The sequence below is a fragment of the Caloenas nicobarica genome, chromosome 1 (genome assembly GCF_036013445.1).
Source record: "Caloenas nicobarica isolate bCalNic1 chromosome 1, bCalNic1.hap1, whole genome shotgun sequence".
NCBI classification, from domain to species: domain Eukaryota; kingdom Metazoa; phylum Chordata; class Aves; order Columbiformes; family Columbidae; genus Caloenas; species Caloenas nicobarica.
Genome location: NC_088245.1, coordinates 105,277,532 through 105,301,971, shown reverse-complemented (window position 1 = coordinate 105,301,971; position 24,440 = coordinate 105,277,532). Strand labels below are relative to the sequence as shown.

The 24,440-nt window shown below is 41.5% G+C and overlaps 1 protein-coding gene across 1 annotated transcript; it reads right to left on the bottom strand.

The window, feature by feature from the left end:
- Window positions 1–5,402: 5,402 nt before the first annotated feature.
- On the bottom strand, window positions 5,403–21,576 carry TCEANC (transcription elongation factor A N-terminal and central domain containing). The gene is made up of 2 exons (XM_065647440.1): window positions 21,401–21,576; window positions 5,403–8,768 (listed from the first exon to the last, which is right to left on the bottom strand). The coding sequence occupies exon 2, from the start codon at window positions 8,758–8,760 to the stop codon at window positions 7,678–7,680; it is 1,083 nt and encodes a 360-aa protein (XP_065503512.1). The 5' UTR covers window positions 8,761–8,768; window positions 21,401–21,576; the 3' UTR covers window positions 5,403–7,677.
- Between the last annotated feature and the right edge of the window lie 2,864 nt (window positions 21,577–24,440).

Here is a 24,440-nt window from a genome sequence, read left to right as displayed (position 1 = left end):
GGGCGGGGCCCGCAGGGATCACGTGAGCCAAACCCCGGGCAGCCAGCCCCGCCTTCTCGGGGAGGGGCGGGGGCGGGGCTCGGCCCCTCAGCCCACCGAGGCCCCGCCCCCATGCGGGGGCGCGCCGGCGGCCGCCGCCCGCGGGGTGCGGGGCAGCGGTGCTTGTTCTGCCACGGACCAGCGAGAGTTTTGGTAGGGGCAGTCACGGTAACGGCAAGTGCTTTGGTCACAGCGAGTGCACGGCAGTGAAGTGTCCATGGAGGGCCACACGTCTCGGTCACGGCTGTCGTGTGACGCTGAAAAGAAGGACCACTGCAAAAGGATAAGACTTTCATTTGCTCTGGGGTGCTCTGAATTATTAAGCTTTAAAACTCCTATACGTGGTAAAGGAGTATATACAGTTCTGGGGTCCTCAATTTAAGAAGGACGAGGAATTACTGGAGGGAGTCCAGCAGCGGGCTACAAAGATGCTGAGGGGCCTGGAGCACCTTTCTCATGAGGAGAGACTGGGAGAGCTGGGTCTGTTCAGCCTGGAGCAGAGAAGGCTCACAGGGGATCTCACCAATGTTTATAAACATCTCAAGGGTGGGTGTCAAGAGGATGGGACCAGAGTCCTTTCAGTGGTGCCCAGCGATAGGATGAGGGGCAACGGGCACAGACTGAAGCACAGGAGGTTCCGTCTGAAGATGAGGAGAAACGTGTTTACTCTGAGGGTGCCAGAGCCCTGGAACAGGCTGCCCAGAGAGGTTGTGGAGTCTCCTTCTCTGGAGACATTCAAACCCACCTGGACACATTCCTGTGCGATCTGCTCTGGGTGAACCTGCTTTAGCAGGTGGGTTGGACTGGATGATCTCCAGAGGTCCTTTCCAACCCCAGCCATTCTGTGATCCTGTGATAGCAGCTGCAGGCCAGAGTAATTTATTAATGACAGTGATCTCACTGTGCTCCATGTCAATGGCCCCATGTGGGTAAACTCATGATTGTAAGGCAGCTTTGCTTTACAGGTAGAGACCTTTAAAAATATACTTGTCAGTGAAGAAACTAACCAAAATCCAAAATATGCTATTTAAAAAAAGAGTAGTTGCACACTTTTTTTTCCTGCAGTAATTCAGAATAATGTCTACTTGACTCTTTAAACAAGATCACAGGAAAAAAGTCTAAAGAAGCTGATGATAGTTGTTTCTGTGCACTTAAAACTCATCACGAGGTAGGGCAAAATGTAATAAAAATGAAAAGTGCAGAAATTATTTAAGTGTATTTAAAAAGGTTCTCACATCATCAAGAGGATAGGCAATGAAAGGCATAAGGAAAGAATATTTGAAATACACCAGTTTGCTTGAGCAGTCATCACATGCTTCCAATCATAAGGGAGATGCAGTCGGACTGGAATTGCCACTTGAAGAGTCATCTTGTTTTGGATCAGATTTTCAACACGGCCCAAGGAATGGAAAACAAGATCTCAGTATCATCAAAAGGAAATGTCTCCTACTGAGAGGAGCAGGATTATTAAAAGGCAGTCCATGCTAGAGGCAAATCTGATTGATACTAGAGCCATTCTTACCTAACAAAGGTGGACTTTGAAATTTTTTAAATGCTTTTTTTTTTCCTGGGATCCGCTTTCATCCAATGTTAAAGTAAAATACAAGTAAGTGCTGGAGTGCTATAAAAATGGACTCTTTAAATGATGGCAATTCTAAGACATAAGTTCTGATCAGTTAAGGCATTATTTTGTGATATAGAAAGAAAAAACCCCTGCATTTAGAAGTGGAGGAAATAATTACTCCATTTTGCATTTGATACCTTGTAAGATGAAGCTACCATCTTTTTTTTCAGACAACACTGTTTCTCAGACACTTGGATACATTTAAGGAAATTTAGAATCATAGAATCATGGAATAGTTTGGGCTGGAAGGGACCTTCAAAGCTCATCTAGTCCAACCCCTGCAATGAGCAGGGACATCTGCAACTAGATCAGGTTGCTCAGAGCCCCGTCCAGCCTGGCCTGGAATGTCTCCAGGGATGGGGCATCCACCACCTCTCTGGGCAACCTGGGCCAGTGTCTCACCACCCTCACTGTAACAAATTTCTTCCTCAAGTCTAGCCTGAATCTCCTGTCTTCTAGTTTAAAACTATTACCCCTGGTCCTATAACAACAGGCCCTGCACCTCAGCACAGCCTCCTCCCCACAGACTTGTCAGGTGTTCACAGGGGTTTTGGCTGATTATTGTCACCAGACCTGGCCTGCCCTGCTCACCTTGTTTGGGTGCTATGAGACGGTGACCCTTTTTAATGCAGTCACTGTCCCTGCGCTCCTTGTCACCCGCCCTCCACTCCTGGTTCACCTCTTCTTGCACAGCAACCCACCCTTGCTGCTCCCTCACGTGCACCTTCATCTGAAAGCTGACCTTGCACCTTAAGGATTTTATTCACAGAGCTGTATTCATGAAGAGATAATTGTCATTATGTCACGTGGTAGCAAACAGCACAAACATCCCAATGGCAAATAAAGGGCATTTGTGTGTGTGTGTATATGAGAAAGCTCTGTATCAGCAAAGATCTCATATAATAGAGCTTGTGAATAATGCTTTTTACCATCTGTAGTTGGCAAGGAGACTCTGTCCTGTCCTGGCAAGTGATGACATGGCCTCAATAAAACATGACTTTGTCACCTCCTGGCTGAATTACAGCAGCACAAAATAAGGGGATATGATGTCATCTGCCTTTAAGGCTCTGCTAATACCAGAATGCAGCAAGCCAGCCCCCAAGCAATCCAAGAAATTATCAGAGTGCTCTTGCTTCTTTCCTTACCTTCAAGGCACTCAACAAACTCTGAAGACTCCCCAAAGGACTATAATTCACCATATTTGCTCCGTAACCACAGCTTGTTACCAGGTTACTATTCTTTTTGCCAGAAAAAAAAAAAAAGCTGTTCTTTTTTTTAAAAAAGTTGCAGTTCTTGGCTTTAAGTAACAAATGTACACAGTACAGCAGACTGAAAGGAACACATTTTAAATAAATAATAAAAAGTATCATTTTACTCTTGGCTTGGAAAGGAAGAAAAAAGTTACACACACACACAACAAATGGCACCAAAATACCTTCCTGAAAGTGCTACAGTAAGAGGGCTATGGAGATAACAAAAGGCCCTCAACAGAATCACATTAAATGGATCCTGCAGTGGATTTCCAGCAACCAGGAGGAGATTTGTCACTGGTGTTACAGGAGCAACATGAACTCCTATTAACAGATAACTTCTCAGAATTATACCCTTGCTTTTGCATTGAAAGTTGTGTGAAATTCATTGTTAATTTAGCGCTCATCTTCTTAAGATGTATTACAAGTTCTGCAGCTACAGGTTGCTTGAGCTTTGAGTGCAATCTACATTTAAGGCTTTATGCTACTGTTAAATCATAGGATTGAAGAAGCAGCTGCATTTACAGCGTCTCTGGAAAACCCAGCAAATGCAAATACAGACTTTAGCCCTAATTGGCATACAGGTGTCCTGTGTCTGTGTGGATCTCTTCTAATGTCATGCTGCTCTGTGGAGTGGCATCATGGATATGCTAAACATTGTACCAAAATTATTTGTCTTGTCTTAAAAAGTTCAGAGACCTTTTCCCCACCTGGAACAAACTGAGAAAAGATGACTTCAACAACATAAAAGAAACCCACTTTTCAAAGCTTTCCTTTCATTTTTGTTTCTGGACTCTGACACTCCCTGTACTCCAGTAATTCAGACCCTCCTGCTGGTGCATACACTGTGTAGTTGCAAGTTGACTTTTTTAGAGCTGTTTTGAGCCAAAGCATACAATCTTATCCAGTCAAACATTTTAAGCCTGCGCAGTTACACAATCTGGGTAGGGACAATACAACCTATTGACAAACTGCAGACTGGAGCAGTACTTTGCTTAGTGAAACTATGACCACATCTTTTTAAATAAGAGCAATGACTTACTTGAATGACCGTCTCGCATATTTGGCACTTCATGTCTGTAAGACTATTCTGACATATAGTGGCACATGACACTACATGACATCTACTTGCTACTAAACTTTTCAAGTAATAAGGATTGGATACAAACACAGATGGAAAAATGGCTAGAATGGTAGAGAACTGTGTTAGGTGAAAATAACCAATGGTGTAACAAGATTAAGAAGGTAGTACAAATAATTCATGATTTTGTATAGTTTCACTAACTATTAAATGTGAAGTTGCAGGCAGCATGTTTACCAGCACGAACTAGGCATAAAGTGAAACTGAACCTAGATGAGCTTTTTCACCAGCCCTGGAACAACAAAGCCTCATTTCCTATAGTGTCCTTCGCATATTTAAAACGGGCCCAGTTCACTTTCCCTGCCTCCCAGTACCTTCTGCTCCTTCCTGCCAGCATTCCCCGATCTCCTCCTTGTCCCAGACTATCTGGGCCAGCAGCAGTGTATTTCATGTCTGGCTTTTACCTAATGCTAACAACCTAGCAATTATGTGTGTGTTCAACCAGCAGCCAGCAGCTTACACTAGGTAACTCCTGAATAAAGACAAGGGTTCCATCCATCTCTTTCAATAGGATGAGCAATTCTTTTCATGATACTGGATTTTACAAAATTTACAAATATAGTCTCATCTTTTAATCTTTAACTAATTTGCTACAAAGCCAGGTCTCACGTTCAATTGTTATTGGGAAGGAAGGGGCAACAGAGGAATGCCTGCTCACAATTTATTACCATGGAAAACTATTTAAAGCACTGAGTTTACAACTGTGAGGGTACCAAGATTTCTGACTGCTCTCAGTTTGAAACAGATAGAAGAAACTTAAGCGATAGTTGTAAAAGGGGCATGGTTACAATCCATTTTTTGACTATTTGTAGTTACTAACAGTTGTTTCTATACCATAAGTTGCAAGTGCAGTTGTTAGTAACTGGATTTTATTATTTTCCACATCTTAGAAGAAAGGGAAAGATGTGAAAGGTTAGAACCAAACGACCCTGTTGCTGCTGCAGGTATGGTTCACTCAGACCTGCAGTGAGGCAGGTTTGCTCAATGACTTTTAATTTAAGATATCTGCTGTTTACTTAGCTACTCAGTAAATATGGATCTGTAGAAAATCCCAGTCATGTTGGGGCATATAGCTTAGCACTATACATTTAGCGATGGGCAGTTCAAAGGAAAATATTATGTCACAAATGTAGTCAGCATTACAGCTACAAATTTTATCCTTGAATTATATTCTATGAAAGCCACCGTCCATGCCTGGTAACATTTCCCGTCACCAAGACAAAACTTGGATGAGCTGTACATTACTGGAATGGCTTCAAAACCATCTGCATGCAGAAATTATTTGTAAGTGTCCATTGTTCAGAGCTAAAATAAAGTCTCCTGCTACACAGTGCTCTGACGCAGCACAGCACTGGCATACAGCTCTCCTCAACAGGACCACAACCTCCAAAATGACAGCACACAACTCTGTGCTTACTGTGAACCAGTAACACAGAGGTGTTTGCTTTCCTATGGTTTTCCTGAAAGCTAAAAATAATACTTTACACAGAAGTACTTCCACTTAAACAAGCAGGACTACTTGTAAGCATCAATTCCAGCACATGGGTAAAGGCTGGGTAGGAAGGTCAGGTATTAACTGATCAGTTATATGGTTGAACACTGAGGATCTGGTCCAATGCTTTAATATTTGTTTTACATCAGTGCAATTCCACTAAAACACACATTTTCATAGGATACAAATCTAGGTAATACCACAGTAAAACACATCGCTGAAAGTTAACTGTTAACTCTTCATGGAACGGAATTTATTTTTTTTTTCTTTTTGCTTGTTTTTCAGTAGAATAATACTAAGTGCCTTTTTGTAACATCAGCTTCTACACTGATTTCACCATATACAGATAAAAGCCTCTCTTCTGCTTTCAGTCCTGGCTGCCTTTTAGTTCACCACCAGCTATTTTCTCGTCTCATGCTCCTCACTCCTTCATCAATGTGGCTGGAGAGCTGCAGGGCAGTGCCTTGGCCCAGAGCAGCTGCCCAGCCCCAGCTGCGGTGGGTGCAGGAACCATCCTTCGTGCCTCCAGCAAATACTCACCAGGTTCCTCTGCTCAGCTGGTGCATTTTAGCCTTGAACTGTGTAACGCCTGTTGTGCATTTGTAAAAGATATCTCCATTAATGCTACGTATGCAGTTTTATTGTGTTTGTACCCTAGGGTGAAACAAAACACTCTGTGCCTAAAGCATGACTTTGGTAATTTATTGACCTGTTTCACCATCTCGTCCATACTCCCAACAAGGAAACTCATTATGAAGGGCATGTTTCCAGACAGTACTAGTGCTTTGCTGCAAGAACCTGACCTCGCAGGCAGGCAGACTTATTCTTCACTGCATTTCCCTAGGCCTGTGAGTTGGCACATTAGTGTGCTCAGAAAATTAGGACTCAACGCAAGACCCATTTCCTCTCATTTAAACATTTACAGTAACTCAAAAACAGTGAAGAAACCAAAACAGAGACACATAGTCTCCTACAGACCAAAATACAGCTGTGAAAGACACCTGGATTTGGGTGGTTCTCCCAGTTCACAAAAGAAACATCTCCCTGACTTCTGATATATACTCCATTCAAAGTATTCAGATAGCTGATTTTGAAGTCACCTAAAGTCTTCCAGAAAAAATGGAAAAAAAACCCCACAACACAAAAAACCAAACACTATGGTGATATTTTTTGATAAACGTTTCTAGTATACAGCCAGTGGGAATCCTGTTGACTGTGGAATACAATATGTATAAAAACTTTAGCTATTAGATTTCCTTCTATTTCTATATAAAAACATTTATTTGCTCAATTCAGGGCCGATATGCCAGTTCAGGAGAGGATATCCATTCAGGAAGTCATTAACTTCTATTAACTTCGTAGCTTTATTAAATAAAGATAAATTTGATAGCATATTTACATAATTTTCTGAAATAAACCATTGTCTGATCCTGCATTAATTTCTTAACAGTTGCAGGACACACCATCTTACATTGCAAATCTGAACTGCAAACTGATAAGATTGTCACAAGACCTATTCTCCTCCCAATAGCTATAAAAAGCTACAGCAGAATTTCATTTTTGCTTTCATTGGCTAGCTGCCTTCTCTCCCTTTTACGCTCTGTTTTTCAGTCCTTTCTTCCTTGCAGACTTTACCTCTCAAATCAATTTAATCATCTAACACTTACTTGCAAAAAGTGATTTAATTAAGGAGTGAAGCCACGCTGAACATTCTGCAATGCACGCAAGTATGTGAACAGCCGTTTTGCAAACAGCTTGTTTACTGTAAACAAAACTTATGTGCTGTGAAAGAACTCCTGCTGAAGATAATGAAAATTCCAAGTACTTGATACCTTGGGGAAAAAAAATGCAGCACTTGGAATATTTTTGATGGATTTACTAACGAACACTCCTCTCTCAGATAAGTGTTATCATTTTTCCCTTTTATTTCTTTACATATTGACATTACTTAAAAACACATAGATTTATTCAAGTAATCTTCAAAAATAACTTAGCAGTTTTTTAAAACTGATTTTGCACTTCATAGTAGCAGCATCTACATAATATCAATTAAAAAATTCAAATTACACAGTTTCAACAGATACCTGCTCATTATCTATGTTCCTAAACCACTTATTAAAGAGGGATAGCGTTACAAACAAATCCATCTGCTGTGATACCACTGTTCTCCACATTCATTACAAATAACGTAAGTCAACATTTGTTCATCTGGATTTGTGTTTCGTACCCAACCTGGAAGAAAGAGAGTTCCTCTGGCGATCATAGTGACAGTGCAATCAAATTTTTCACAGCGCCGACACTTTATTTTGTTTGTCTGTGTGCCATTAATAACTTGTGGAAGCTGATGTTCCTGAACAGATGATTCTGTGTACAGAGCCCTGAGCTGTTTCAGTTCATCGCTGGCCATTTCCATCACTGTCATCTCAGCAAAAGCCTTTGGACTCAAAGTCCCTGAAAAAAGGTTATGTCTTAAGTGGCAACTTTTAGGGTTCTTCAAGTTAGAGATTTTGCTTCTGATGCAATTTTTATACTTTTTGTTGTTTTTAGCATGAAGAGAAAAAATATGTTCTTCGATTTCTTTAGATAGCTCTAGCCATTTATCAGTTTCTTCTTTGTCTTTGGCAGAACCAGTCAAAGCTTTATAAAGAAGATCCATACATTTACACCTCAGAACTCTCACTGGATCCTGCTGCAGACTTGCTTTGTTAACAAGAGGTTTAGAATCTTCATTATCAATGTGTTGTTCCTCAAAAGAAGAAAGCTGATTCATGCTGCCTTGTGCATCGTTACATGCCACATTTTTAACAGCTTGTAATGCAAACAGAATTTTAGAACTAGTAGCATCTAATGCCTTCTGCTGACCTGGTCCTTCAGACAGCGACTGCTCTCGAGAAACCACACTGAGATGTTCAGTTTCCTCTTTCACATACACCGAAACTGACTTTTTAACTTGCACTGACTGAACACAGTAATTCTTGTGAAGTGCTTTCCACCTTGATAATAACTGCTTTGCTTTCTTTTTCAGCTTCACTGAAGGGCAGCTCTTGAGTACTCTGTATACAGCCCTAGCAACTTCTGTCCCCTGAAGATACTCTATAGTCATATCAACATCTTCAAGCTCTTTAAGATGATCCTCAACATCTTGGAAGCTGTTCTCAGACAGTAGTTTTTCAATACAATGGGCTCTGCGTACAATATCTTCCCGGTCAGACATTTTTAAACCTGAAAGTGAAAAAACGTTTATCATATTTATTGCAGCTATGACATTAATTCATTTTCTGTACATTCTCACAAGCTTTTATTTTTATTTACGTTATTTTACACAATTTTATTTGTATACCTTACTGTTTTTTCCAGCTTTTTCTTGAAATGCTGTACAGCAGAGTTAGTGGAGCAAATTCAAAATGCAGATGAGCCTGGGCCCTGGAAAAATGCAAGTGGGCACGCTAGTCTAACTCATGCAAGGAAAATGCCAGCAGAAAGGAGAGCCCACAGGGACTTCTGCTGAGGTAGCATTAACAATTGAAAAAAGCAGAGTATGACACTAATTTTTAAGGAAAAGCACAGTGTCTTGCCAAAAAAACCCACACTAACAAACACACTACTAGCATAATAAAAATGTTTGTCATACTTGTTTTTCTATGCATGCACACCACAACAGAAGTTCACACGGAGATCCTCAACTGCTACAAGAAGGTAGGTTACTATACAAGCCCTCTGCTGTAGGAGATCACAGGCAGACTTCACAGTGTTTGCATGTTAGTAGACTCTAATACCACTGGACTGCCAAGAAGCAATGAGTTCTGAAATTAAGCATTTTTCACCAAAAGCACCAGATGATCACCCATTGATGTTTAAAATCTAGACAGTCTTCTCAAATGATATGCTTTACGAAAAATAAAAAGGAGGCTTTATAGGCTATGTATCTCCCCCTCCTCACACATACAGAGAAACAATAAAAATATGAGTAGAGTTTTTACAGTATTGATGTCAACAAATTAATAAGAATGCTGGTTTGGGAAAATCAGTTTGTTTTTCTATCACAGAAATCTGAAGTCTATTAAAACCCATGTCCGGGACCTTCTGCTGTAACAGGTATTTGAACAATATAATGCTCTCACACTGTTGAACACGTTTTGTAAAAGCTTCCTGATAATCTCCAAAAGCAGAGTTGTGAGTAAACACTGCACTAATTTAATATGAAAGTTGCAATGAGACAGAAGTTTATTGCAAGACTCCAAACCCAGGGAGATCATTGCTGTCATCTTTCCAGAATGCAAATACAAAATATCTCTCCTCAAAAAAAGTGACTGATGTCTTAACTTTTGGGAACCTGTATTTAAACCTCTTTTTCCATTTTTCACAGTTTTCAAGCATCTGACTACCAATGAACTCAGTACAAGTTGCAATGATACAGAATAACAGAAAAATCAAAGTGGGTTGAAAAACTCCACATTGTAAGGTACTTTTTTGGTTGCAGTTTTGAGGGGGATTGTGTGTTTGGTTGTTTTGTGTGGTTTTGTGTTCTTGTGTTTGGGTTGTTTGTTTGTGGGTTTTTTTTTGGGGGGGGGGAGTGGGTTTTTTGTTTGGTTGGTTTTGGGTTGTTGGTGTGTTTTGTTTATTTGCTTTCTTTTTTTTTTTTAATCAGTTATTCCTGCGACTATACCCTGTTCATCAAGATGTCTTCACAAATCCTTATAATAGATGCTGAGATGTTTGGCTCTTTGTGGTTTTGTTTTTAATAAAGTCTGCAAGTTACCACTTGGTTTCTCATAACAAATGCTTTAGTTAAAATCAAGTATATAGGTTTTGGCATCAGAAGACTGATTTGGAGTAGAGAGGAATGTGTAGCACAGCTATGATTTTCACATATTTGTTTGGTTTTGCCACTGTTGTGTACATGTTGTAGCTTTTATAGTGGAGAATCATTGATACGTGCAGAAATAAGACAGATGGCTTAAGAATGACCATACAAAGTTAGAAAGTTTAAGGAAACTTGCACGCTTACACTGTTTCAGTTAACAATAACTTCTACAGCTGACAGATGAGATACCTGTGAATTTTTGTTTTGTTTTGTTTTTTCATTTTAGACTTTTTCCTCAAGCCCTTCTTACTTCAAAAGAATGAAATTAACCACCTAATGTGGGCATGGATTCTGACCAAAAACCGCACATCTAAAAGACTTTTTCAAGCACTTGGTGGAGAGTTTTCAGAACTCTTGAGGAACTTTAATATGTCACCATAACTTCATATTAGGGATTTCTTCAATTACTAACCAGTAAGTAGCTGAACGCATTTTATTTGGGGCTGCAAAGCAAAGGTTTGGAACTACTCTGCTGCAATTTAAGTGAGTCTGACATAACACAGTGCATCTTAAGCCCAAAACACCATTCTGATTCCCGCATGATCCTCAACCTTTCACTTGCTATGCAAGAGAGCACATATTCTGCCTCTTCCAAAAGTTTCTCTTTACAGCTGCTAACAGAGAAGCAAGTCCAACTAGTAAACTTATAACTGAGGTGCTCACTGTTGCCCTTTCCCTTGCTGGCTCTGGCATCACGTTACAGTTCGATCGTCAAGGCAGGGCAGCTCAAAAACAGTGTCACCTGCAAAACAGTTTCAAAACACTGACATCTACAAACTCCTAATCGCTGGTTTTGGAAATTCTTAAAAGCTAAGAACACATCTCTCTGTATCCTAGAAAATAACTATTTTCTTACAGCTGTACACTATTAAATTATGCTTCTGTATATTCCGATGCGTTAAAATTAAAAGAAAAAGGCTATTTCAGAATGCAGATTCTTATGGCTTAAATAAGATTTCCTTTTGATTCCTTTTTATCAAGTCCTTTGACCAAAAAATATTAAGTGCATTACTATGTGTGAATTTACACACAAAAAGAGTTGATACTACTAACATTATTCTCTTGCTTGATGAAAAGGAGAATTAAAAGTAGAATGCAGAATTGAATGGTGTGTTGTCAGTGTTAAGTGTTTCTCTTTTCTTAGGAGCTAAGTCTTCTAAATTTGTGCACAAAGCCAGTGTTTTGTCTGAAGATGAGTACATCTTGATTCTAGTCTAGAAAAAGTCATCTGCCTGATAGAGACTGATACAAAGCTAGCTACACATGTCCATATTTAAAGGAACTCAGAAACAGACTTCTTGCACCATCACTGTTTCCATGACGAAATTTAAGAATGGGGGAGAGGAGGGACAAGTGATACAGCCAGGTAATTTGTACACTCCGCTGCTTTCTGCGACCACCAGCCCAGCTAACTTGTTTTCTGCATTACAGAAGTAAGTTCAAGCTTGAGGTAGGGCCTGAGAGCTCCACAAAAGGACAGAGCGAGCATAAACCTTTGTCTGTTTCTAGGAGCCTGAACCACAGAGCAACCCAACCTTCACAGTGAATGATCTCTGCATTCACTTAACCTGTATTCAAACAACTCATTCTTGTCTGACACAAGTCCTGTGAAACCTCAGTAATGGCTATTATGGGAACTGATTCGCTACTCAAGAAGTTCCAGAATCAGAGAAACAGAATGCATTTCTCAAATACTTAATTTGAACTCTATGCATTGCCACACTGAAAAGCACATAGAATTGCATCCTTGCTCATCTGTAGTGCTGCAGGAACACGCAGAGGCTGTGAGAGTAAAAAGATGTGGTTTTTTACATAGGGCAGTCGTCACCACAGCAGGACAGTTCCCTGTCTCCTGAATACAAAGTAGATTACACTAGAAAATGATGATCTGCTGGCATTTACTGCTTTTCATGCAATCTAGGGCAGAGCTGGAGACATAGGCATATGTTCAACCAGTATGACTGCCCTATGCCTTAGAATCAGTTCTGCTCCTTCCAGCATTCCCCACTTCAAATGTAATTTTCTTCAGTTCCTGCACCAATATATGAATTGTATTGTCCTACACAAACCATAAAATACACTTATCCAAGTGCAAGATGACTTCATGAATTCTCAATATTTAGTATACAGGACTATAGCATGAGAAGAAACTACTACACACATAGTGCCCTGCTGATAATTTGTCCATGCCTATACTTTTAAGCTGTGACAAAGGTGAGATATTTTGATCTTCTGTTGAGGACTACGCTTCATAGAAAGTTCCCTCTCTAATATTGCAGGATGAGGATCCATACATAAGAAATGGTGCATAAAGTCCATGGATATCATCAGCTCTATGGTAGTGATCCTTGCTCGTGGTTGTCCACCCGACCCTAGGCAGCCCATCAGGGCAGCAAAGTGAAGACATGCCCATTTCTGTGGCCAATCTCACACAAGAAAATTATACGGCTGAAAAAGACTCATTCAGCTCCACAGCTCTGAGTAGGCATCGACAGCTGGGGTGACACTCACAAAGCCTCTGAGAGGAGCAGAAGCCCACACTGGCATCTGGAGCAAGGACGCAGCCGTTCTGCCACACACTCACCTTACACTCACTGGACACCTATAGCTGCTGAGAAGGTGCTGCCGTATGCTAACTCATCACCCCACACCTGTTTTGGGTTTTTTTAACCCTCTACCCAATATATAAAAGCCTGGGTTAGATTGGATTAAATGCAGTATATATGTTCTACCTGAGGACCTTTTCCACACAGGCACTAAGACAATAAATCAAGATATTAGAAATTTTAAGATCATCTTAGTCATGCATTGATATTTCAAGTTTATGCAACATTAAATTCAAGTGCATAAATGTTATGTCAGCAGTTAATATAACAAACTGAGAACAGAACACAGACATCAAAATATGAACAATTTAAAAATCATTTTCAAAATTCAACCACCTAAGAGACTACTGACATTTAAGTTAAACCAATCACTTAGAAGGGAATACTTTCCTCAGTATGTCCAATGCAGAAAAGAGGCAGGACTGAGCGATTCTCTTTGAAATTATTAAGCAAAGCTAGGTAAAAGTAACAGAAAAAAAATCATCAAAAATATATGACAAGAACAGAACCAAATCCATAATTAATTACTTCAATGGAACAGGATATTCACTGGTAACTGGCTGAGGCACAGGAAACAGCCAGCAGAAAACCCACTAAATAAAGGTAATAAACATGTTTCCATCAGTGACAATAGAGATGTTTCTGTGGGGAAAGCATTTTTGGAATGGCATCTGGCTTCGTTGTGTGAACCTAGTTTGCAAAGTATTTTAAGATCCTTCAAGACGAAAAGTAATACATACATCTGAAATACTACACTAACTACTCAATCATAAATTTCATCTCAGCTTTCAAATTAAAAGGCAGTGTGCTGAAAAAAACAGAGTTGTTTGCATATTTGTTGCCCTATAAATCAAGCAAGGACTGGATTTATCACTAAGGTTGACTAAGACCATTATTTTACAGGATCAGAAATTAAACAGAAATGCCTGAACTTATAAAGAACATACAAGGTTATGAAATGGTTCATTTTGTTGCTGGCTTCCTTCAAAGGATGAGGCAGAACTCTTCAATACTGGCAATCCTGCACAGCATTTTGTATTAAGTCTGGATGTCAAGGATCTCTTCTGCTTCTCTAATCAAGGCACAACACTATTTCCATAGACAACTGTAAAAAGCATGTTCTTCATGTTCTCATAGGGAAAAACAAGAAATTACTCATGCAGTGGTGATACCAGAGTGTGGTTTCCAGCCAAAGTTCACCAGGAAGCTGACTATAGCAAGCCTTCCTGCTCAGACTCCTGTTCCTTGAACTCTGTTGTTTCTACTGTAAATCAGGGTTTGGGTATTTTGTGCAATGATGGCAAAACCTTTAGGTATGTGTAGGCTTTATTTTGTTACTTTTTGGAAAGAACAGTGGAAGTCTGTGATATCTGAGACAACTGCCAGATCTCTGCCCACTGACAAGGGATTTTTGAGTTTTCCGCTATGTCAGGTAAACGAAACCATTGATTGAAATAAGAGTTACATTCAAGAAGAATTTAGAAGTTGGCATTAAAAATATTCTAGTTAATCTACAAATATCAATCACTCTCCTTAGTTCCCAGACAACAGAAGTGAGGCTTACAGGGTGAAATGACCTGCCCAGACTGGTTCAATAGGTCAGCTGCAGAACAAAGATCACCATCATAACCTTTCAACCCACAGGAATTCTCCTCTGATAATCCCATAGTCCTAAGCAGTTGTTCATAATGTTCAACATTTGAAAGGGAGGGTGGGAAGAAGAAAAAAATAGATAGAACAAAGAGGAAGTTGGGGAAGCCTCAAAACTTTCTGAAGAGAAAGCGTTTCATAGAAACCAAGCTGCAATTCCAAACCAGAAATTATTTTACCACTTGAGGGAGCTGTAGCATAGCAAACTCATGGAGTCTTGTGAAAACGTGCATACTAAGAACTCCGGCCACTTAAGAAAAAAATATTTCCCTGTGACCTTTAGGACAATTCACATTTTAGGGTACCTATTTGCCCAAATTTGGCAAAAAAAACCCTGTAAGTCTACAGGTGCTGAGATACATCCCTTATCCAGTCATTGTCCTCTACATTGCTTCAATGGTTTTGAAATTTGGAATTTGACCATTTTTCTATCTGATTTAATGCTATTTGGCAAATGTTGCTGAACAAGTATTTGTAAAATTAACTGAATCGTACTCAGTCAGCATTGTTCTGCTGTCTTCCTAGTTCCGAGAGGTAAGAAATCCAAGGAAAAGGATTTTTTTCCTTAAGTTATTAAATGAATCGTGCTTTTTTGTTATTGTATAGATGCAAGAACAAAAGTAGAAACGACAGCATCAAAATTTTGTGCAGTACAAAAAAACCATCCTTATCCTTCCTACAACTACAGACACATTTCCATCCTACTTAACTTTAGCAGTACATGAGAACATCAAGTGTCTATTGAAGGTTACAAGGTAGAGATTGACTCATATTTACAATAAGACTCTGTAATACTGTGCTGATGAGGTACTTTCTTGCCAAATCATTAGGAGCTCTCACACTGACTGCATGGTAGGATGAATCACCTGTGTATACAAGAATAAATGATGGTGAATCAATAAAAATCTTGTCAGTTTTGCTCCTAAGGAAAATAAATCAGGCTACCTCAGGTTTAAAATATGGTCATCCTGTAATAATACCAAGTTGAATCAGAACTTTTTTAAACAGTAAAATGACTAAGCAGGAGAAAACAAACAAACCAACCCAGCCTGAGATGCTGCTGACTGCAAAGCCAGCTCCCAGGAAAAACACTGCCTTCTCAAAAAAATAAACATTTGGGGTAAATGCCTTGTCTCTGCTACATGACTTATCTGTAGCTACAGCCATAGTCTGTTTCGCCTTAGCACAGCTAACTCCCACTGACTAACCAAGATAAACTCAGAAGGCATCCAAATAAGTGGGGATGAATGCTTTGGAAGGGTAGAGAAGGCTGAACACCAGTCCTCTTCCTCAGATGTAGACAATTTTTTTCTCCAAGGAATTCTACGTAATCACAAGAAAATCTAGACCACAGCCAACATAAAGATCAGAAGAAGCCAAGTAATCCTAATGGTGTAATATGTTTTCTGCCAAAAATGTGGTTAATACCATAGCAGAGACGGTGCATAGCAGAGTCCTGGAAACACCAGATTTCTTACTTTGGGAAACCTAAATTCCATAGAAACAATGAAAATTATTAAATACTATTTTAATCTCAGAACCTAAGAGGAAATCAGAGAATTCTCACAGCCAGCCTCCAAACACAAAAACGTTCCTTCATCCTATCTACAGTGGGTGAGCGGACATCAAAGATGTCACCAAGAAATCATTTTCCAGGGCTTTTATTCCAACTGCCTCCCACCTCTAAAAATTTCTGAACTATACACAAGTTCATCTTTGAAGAATAGCCACATGAATAAAGCTAAGTTAACACAATAATAACCAAGATAATACAATAGTACTATTGCTAGACGTCCATCACCACTGATGGTCACCTCTCGGTAAAAGATCCGTAAGCAGCGGAGTATGCGAATTTGGGATTATTGCAAAACCGTTCCCCAAAAATCTCTGCTTCACTTGCAGAATGCTATCACTGTAGTGCCAGAGGTAAAACACATCTTCTATTCTTCTCGCACAACAGAACAGCACCACAGTGAGCAAGAAAAGGAAAATTAAGTAAGAATACTATATAGAATTATATAATCATTTTGGCTGGAAGAGACCATCAAGATCATTGAGTCCAACTATTAACCCAACACTGGCACTAAACCATGTCCCTAAGAAACTCATCTACATGTCTTTTAAACACCTCCACCATTTCCCTGGGCAGCCTGTTCCAATGCCTGACAACCCTTTCCTTGAAGAATTTTTTCCTAATGACCAATCTGAACCTCCCCTGGCACAGCTTGAGGCCATTTCCTCTCATCCTATCACTTGTCACTTGGGAGAAGAGACCAACCCCCTCCATGCCACAACCTCCTTTCAGGTAATTGCAGACAGCGATCAGGTCTCCCCTCAGCCTCTTTTCTCCAGGCTAAACAGCCCCAGTTCCCTCAGCTGCTCCTCATCAGACTTGTACTCCAGACCCCTCACCAGCTTAGTTGCCCTTCTCTGAACTCTCTCCAGCACCTCAATGTCTTTCCTGTAGTGAGAGACTCAAAACCAAACACAGGATTTGAGGTGGGGCCTCACCAGTGCCGAGTACAGGGGGATGATCAGTTCCCTAGTCCTGCTGGCCACACTATTCCTGATACAAGCTGGGATGGTGTTGGCCTTCTTGGCCACCTGCGCACACTGCTGGCTCATATTCAGCCAGCTGTCAATCAGCACCCCCAGATCCTTTTCCACCAGGCAGCTTCCCAGCCACTGTTCCCTCAGCCTGTAGCGCTGCCTGGGGTTGTTGTGACCCAAGTGCAGGACCCAGCACTTGACCTTGTTGAACCTCATACAATTGGCCTCAGCACAACGATCCAGCCAGTCCAGATCCCCCTGTATGGCCTTCCTACCTTCCAGCAGATCAACACTCCCACCCAATTTGGTGTCATCTGCAAACTTACTGAAGGTGCACTTGATCCCGTTGTCCAGATCATTAAACTTTGTTACACAAAAGATTGTTTCAAGAAATTTTCCAGGAAACACCTGGTGAAAGAGTTTGTGCATATTGGAAAGTAGTCTGACAGAGCAATAGCATTATTCTGCATTTTTTACATCAGTGACTGCTTGAACTACAGCGCCCTTAACTAATCTGGAGCTATACTGTCTCTATCCTGTGTTTCTCTCACTGGGACCATTCTCCCACAGCTTTCTTCCCAAGAGAGGGGATTTGCAGGGGAGAGAAGGCAGAGTACATCACATTCATGTCAGGATGCACACAGTAGCCTGTTTTACAAGGCAAATTTTTAATCCTGATTTGGAGTTGTTTCTTTTAGAAACCCCATTTTTTTGTTACAGGAACTCTTATTTCCTTTAAAAAAATCAATAGACTGCATAATGAAGGTATCAAGCCTCAGGGATCAATCCCAAAGTAGAGTTGTCAGCACATTTTTCTAATAAGATCAAACAAACATGTATGGATTTAATGAGACAGGAAAAGCTGTTGCCCTTCCCAGACTCCTTAGCCACTGGCTTTGTTTGACCTCAGCCTTTCAGTACTTAAAGGGGCTTACAAGAAAGATGGGGACAGACATTTTAGCAGGGCTTGTAGTGATAGGACAAGGGGTAATGGTTTTAAACTAAAGGAGAGGAGATTCAGGCTAGACATGATGAAGAAATTTTTTACAATGAGGGTGGTGAGACACTGGCCCAGGTTGCCCAGAGAGGTGGTGGATGCCCCATCCCTGGAGACATTCCAGGCCAGGCTGGATGGGGCTCTGAGCAACTTGATCTAGTTGAAGATGTCCCTGCTCACTGTATTGTGTAAAACTATTTTATCTGGACTTTGTGAAATAATTGCTTCATTTCCTAATGTGAATGTTTTTCCAACAGTAACAGATTTTAAAACAAAAAGAATGCATTATTATTGTTAAATTTGAAAGACAATGTGAAGGAAGAGGATGGTATAAACATTCTTCCTCACTCAAGAAACATACCGGGCAATACCAATATGACTTAAGCAGCTTTGTGTCATCATTTATTAACTACTTTCATTCGATACAGTTTAGTTTCCTAAACTGTTCATCTGGCTGGATGCAAACAATCACATTCATACATCCAGTCACTTAGGACAGCACATCAGCCAAATAATTTCAGCAAGGTTGTGATATCTTCTGAGGGGAAGCTGGTTTCTTCAACATACATTAACTGTATTGCCTCATACAGGTAATGGTAACAGTTCCAGTTCATGAAGCGCTCTCTCTGTCTCGACACCACTGGGACTGTATCAGACATCTGGACTGCTCCCGCTACTCAATGTCTGTGCACAAGAAGCATTCATAACCCTGTCCTCCAAACACTGGAAAATCATAATTCAAAATCCCCAGTACACTGAGATTGGCTTATACACTATAATGCTTTTAGAAGTAAAAACCTGGAAGCTGTTCTGCATTTCTTTAAAGGCTGTTAACCTCTAGTGTTCTCATCTTCCCACCAGAGACAAAGCGATTAGGAGTTTACTGTTTTGAAAAAGAAAGGTTACACTATCATGTACAACATTTCTTCAAGTACTGGTCACTGGAGCCATCAGAATTTTGAGCATTCTATCACAACTGTAAAAGACTGACAATGCTTTCCCTGTTCACCTATAATAATGTTACCTCTCGTATTCCTGCTTGGTATAAGAGCTTTCCTCCACTATTTTCTAACTCCTTTTTGTGTTTCTTGTTTGTTTACCTAGGTAGAATTAATTGGGGGAGTTTTTTTTAAACCTACTGAAATGGAGAACTTGTTGTGAGCTGCAAGTTTAAAATCTGACATTCTTGCATGTCCACTTATTTTTCAGTCTCTATAAATACTGTTTATATCCTCTTGCAGATGTACAGATTTGAAACCTGGACAGCCTCAATCTAAACAAAGCTTTCCTAAGGTGGATGTCATACCCTCCTTTCAGTAAGCTTCTGCATAGGCACAGAAGTCCAACAAAACAGACTGCCTTGCAAATAGGAGCCTGAATGAACATGTAAAAATGTACTTCTATCTATCCAAAGTACATTTGGATTCACTTCCTACTTTAGAAACAAAATAGGAATCATTTTGGAGAGGAACAAGCGATTCTTCCTCTTGAATACATTTCCTTGACAAAATAGCTTTAAAGATTCTTATTCATATAAAGCCAACAAAGACTTCAATTCTAGCACACCACATGTTTAGTTGCAATGCCTTTTTATGGCAAATTGTGCTGACAAATTAATATAAAAATGGAACATATAAGTAATAAAAACATGTTTTATGAACTTTTGTGAGTTTCTGATCATTTGTCAGATGAACACAGACCTTCTATTGCTTTAACATTCAGTTTCTACTCAAGCCTCGATTCAATACTATTTCTATTTGTCATTCCATTGCCAAGGACATACGTTAGATATTGCTTTATCATTCCTTTACAGGTTTTCCACTGAAAAATTATATAACTTTTTCCTTTTAAAAATAAATCCTTTCTGTGCAGAAGGCCACATATGTTCCTGATCCCTCTGCAGAGGAAGCATATGATACCATCAAAGACATTATTAGTGTCTGCTAAAATTCATTCTGCTGAAATGTGAATACTTAAATATGAAAGTACACAACATCTAAACATTTGAGAGTCTCAATCAAGACACTTGATGTAATGGTTAAAATAAGATATGAAATGCACTTGCAATGAAATTGGGTTTTATATATTCATTAAAAATGATACATTGAAAAGTGTGAACTCTCTTAATTCCGTTCAGTAAACTCTCTTAATTCCTTTCTATATTTACGCCAGCATTTGACATATCTCAAGGCACCAATGCTGCATGGAGACCAATGAAATAAATACCCTAAAAATTCCCACATTTCTACCATTACAGATATCCATCCTGCAATATTCAAGGTCAGCCTCTTCTGCGAGTGGGAATTATAGCCACTTATGATATAAATCAGTAGGGTAATTACAACAGCTGGGAGAAGCAGCCCAGCTGTTTGTGTTTGAAAGCAGCTGGCGTTTGCCCCATGTGGAAGCTGGCCACAGATGGCAGCTCGTCTGGAAGATGTTTGGACTCGGGCCTCAGGACACCAGCGGCTGACCAACACCACTGTAACCTGCGTGTCGGACACCGGCCCAAGAAACCAAGTGGAGATCGGCCTGCAAACCAGCCCGCGATCACCCCCGTAAAAACGGGTGGGCCAGCGTCACGCAGGAACTGTGCACCAAAATGCCACTCGGTAATGCCAACGGTGAGCTGACTCCATGTCTTGTCTCCAAATCCTTCATTAACACTTCCTTATGTCTATTCCTCCTGCACGCCCTCGGACCCATCTAGCCTAAGTTCGACCCACTACCGCGTTGCTTAGGGGCGAAATGTCGCCCCTCCTCGCACTCCTGGCACGGCAGAAGGCGAAGCAAACACGGACCGACCTTCCAACGCCCCCCGCTCCTCAGGGAGCTGCTCCCGCTGCTCCCGCTCCCCGCTGGCCGCCGAGGCCTAAGCCGGGCCTAGCACCGTGCTTAACGGACAAACCGGACCCAGGGAGAAGCGGTTTGGCTCTCCTGGCGGGAGGGGGGGGCGTGTGTGCGTGTCATTTTCACGGGGGGGCCATTTCACGGCGCTGTGGGAACCCCCGCGCTGCGGGCTCCCGCCGCCCCTCCGCAGCGCCAGGGCACAGGGAAGCGTCCGCCGGCCTCGCCTGACGGGCAGCGCCGAGGTGGGGGGAGCTGCGCGCCCGCTGCCCCTGCCGCAGCACACAGCGCTACCGCCGCCACCACCCCCGCGCCCCGGCAGCGGCCACTGCGCCGTTACCTCCGCAGCCGGCCTCAACATGGCGCCTCCGTCGCGCTCCCCGCTCCGCGATACCTCAGCGATCAGCCGGGCCAGACCGCGGCGGCGGGCGGCTCCCTGCGAGCCCGGCGCCGGCGGAGCCGCCGGGTGCGGGAGCCAGGCCCGGGGCGGGAGCCAGGCCCGGGGCGGGCAGTCGCTTGAGAGCGCGGGCAGCCCCGCTGGCGCCCGCAGTGGGCGGAGGGGCCGGGCCGGGCGCTGCCCCCGGGCCGGGAAGTCACGTCCCGTAGTCAGACGCCCATGGGGGTGGCGGGGGAGGGTGTTGAGTGTGAGCTCCAGCGCTGTACCCCGGGGCCACTGCGGGGCTGAAAGCGTCCCGGGGAGAGGGCAAGGGGAAACGGCTTCAAGTTGCGCCAGGGGAGATTCAGATTGGGTATTAGGAAAAATTTCCTCACGGAAAGGGTCGTGAAACACTGGAACGGGCTGCGCAGGGAAGTGGTGGAGCCACCATCTCTGGAGGGGTTTAAAAGACGCATAGATGAGCCTCTTAGGGGCATGGTTTAGTGCCAAATTTAGGTTACGGTTGGGCTCAATGATCTTAAGCGTCTCTTCCCACCAAAATGATTCTATGAGAGCAGGAGTCGCAGGAATACCTTGCTTTCCTAAGCAGCCTCGGGTGTGACGGCACAGCTTCCCCTGAGGCTGCTGCCACGTTTGGGGCATTGCTCCCTTCTGGCATTTGACGTGGCGGTGAGGTGAAGGGGGCACCGGGGTGCTGCCCTGGGGCTGCTGCGGCCAGCACGGCCTTCCCCTGGGAGAGCAGAGCCCCGCTGGGCTGGTGGGGCAGGAACTGGGCACAGGCCTTGGGAGCGGAACGCTGCAAAAGGCCTTTATCTCCCCTCAGCCCTGAGACAAACGAAAAAGTAGATGATATTCATGTGAGCTTAAACTTTAACCTTGGTAATGAGGGTAAGCTTTAACCATGAGTCATGTCCTTCTCAAGCAAACGCAGCCTGGGAAAGAGTGCGACACACCGAGTGGTGTGAATGAGTATCATACCTAAAGCTAATGGAGAACAGAAGAAACGTTTTAAAACTTCTCATTTTCAGCATTGTACTGCATTACTTTTAGTAGAACCAACTAGTCTTTTGAATGACAACTGGAGCTTTTGGTATACACAGGGTTAAAGAAAATAAATACTGTAAAACTTACTTCATGGGGTAGCAGCTTTTTGGATATAATGAAGTGTGGTGTACATATGAAATTCTGCAGTAAACACCTAAAATTTGATGTATTTTAGTGAAAACAAAGGTGTTAAGGTGTTTGCCATTGCCTTTATTTGTGCTGTCCTCTTTCATATATGGTTTACATAGGACATTCAAAATGATTTTGCAAAAGACGAATGCTTCTACAGCTTCAACTCTACAGCAAATGTACAGGTGTATGCTGGGGTTTATTCTCAATTACAGTAAAAAGTCGGTGTGTTTTTTAAATATTTTTAGTTTTATTCACTAATGAGGCCTATGTTGCCCTCTGCTGACAGTAAACTGAACTTACCTACCTGAACCTGCCAAGTGTTTCCCCGTGAATATCATTTATGTCAGCCATACCTCTCTTTCCCTGTTTTCACATAATGAACATCACCAATACTGATCACAAAGAAAACAAAAGGCCTTGAATTGCTGTATAGGATGTAAAAAAACACATAAGCAATTTATGAAATTATTCTAACAAACCAGTGTTCATTATTGAGTGGTATTGAATCTTTACTTGCTAGTGCTGCAGTAGTTGCATTATACACTGATAAGTGAGGAACCCTAAATGATTGCTAATTCTGTTTTAATACCTAACTTGCAATGAATTTATGCCAAACTCACAAATTCATTGGTGAAGGGTGGTGCAATTGTTAGCCCTGGCTAGCTGGAGGCCATAGCTGAGATCAGGCTTCCTTTTTACCTCATCTTTGTGGCTCACACAGCAACAAAGTGTGGGATAGAAGCTATCCCAAAGAGTCCATAGTTTTATGAAACAGGCAATGAAGAATTTCAAGCAGATGACATGGCTTTCCAGAATTGGCACAGTAAAATACCAGCAGAACAGCATCACTATCCAAGCCTTCCAGGTCCAAATGTGGCATGTCATCAAATGGCCCATCTTACATATTTTTAAGTATTTTTTTCAGCATATGTATGTCATGAGGTCAGCAGCATCTTGCAATATTCAAGAGCTGGTGGTTTAATCTCATTTTGGGGCTCCCAGGAGAGGGCTTTACAATGCTAGGGTTAGGGTTAGGGTTCTATAACTATTCTCTATCTGTACAATTGTGAGCATGGTACATGTAGGATTCCTTATATCCCTCCCTTGGCAGGAAGGCACAAGAAGGAGCATGACTTGCTCCTCATGGTCAGCAGGGATCAGAACTGAGGGTGCCCTTCCTGGAGACGGGTTCCTCACTCAAAGGGCTGCTCAGGTATCTCCATTAAATCATCTTCGATCTAATGAATAAGGGATCATTATTCCAATTTCTCTTTTATATCACAGAGACAATAATGCTTTCTAAATCACCCCTGAAGCAAAACAAAAGAAATCTGTGATAAAATTATATACCCGTTATATTCATATATATGTGTGTATGTGTGTAATTATATATATGTAGAGTTTTGTGTTTGCTTGGTTTTCCAAAATAAATTCAGTGCTGCTATAAAAGTGACAACTTCCTTGAGACTTTAGCATTGGCCATGACAAGTATCTGCTTCTCTAAAAACATAGACTTCTATTCAGTGAAGGGAGATATTCTGCCAGCTGATAAAGTGTTAAATATCCATAGAACTGGTTGGAAAAATGTTGGTCAAACAATATCCATCATAAGTTTCTTGAACAGGATAGTATCAAGTAGGCTTCCCTAAAAAAGATTTTTTTAAAAATAATGGTTCTATTTAAAGAAAAACATAATCATAGCAAGATGGTTGTGTATTATTTATCCTATAAAATTATTTTTTATATTTTAATCTAATTTTTAAAACTATGTCATATCATAATGTCATAACAGGCTGCTATTTTATTG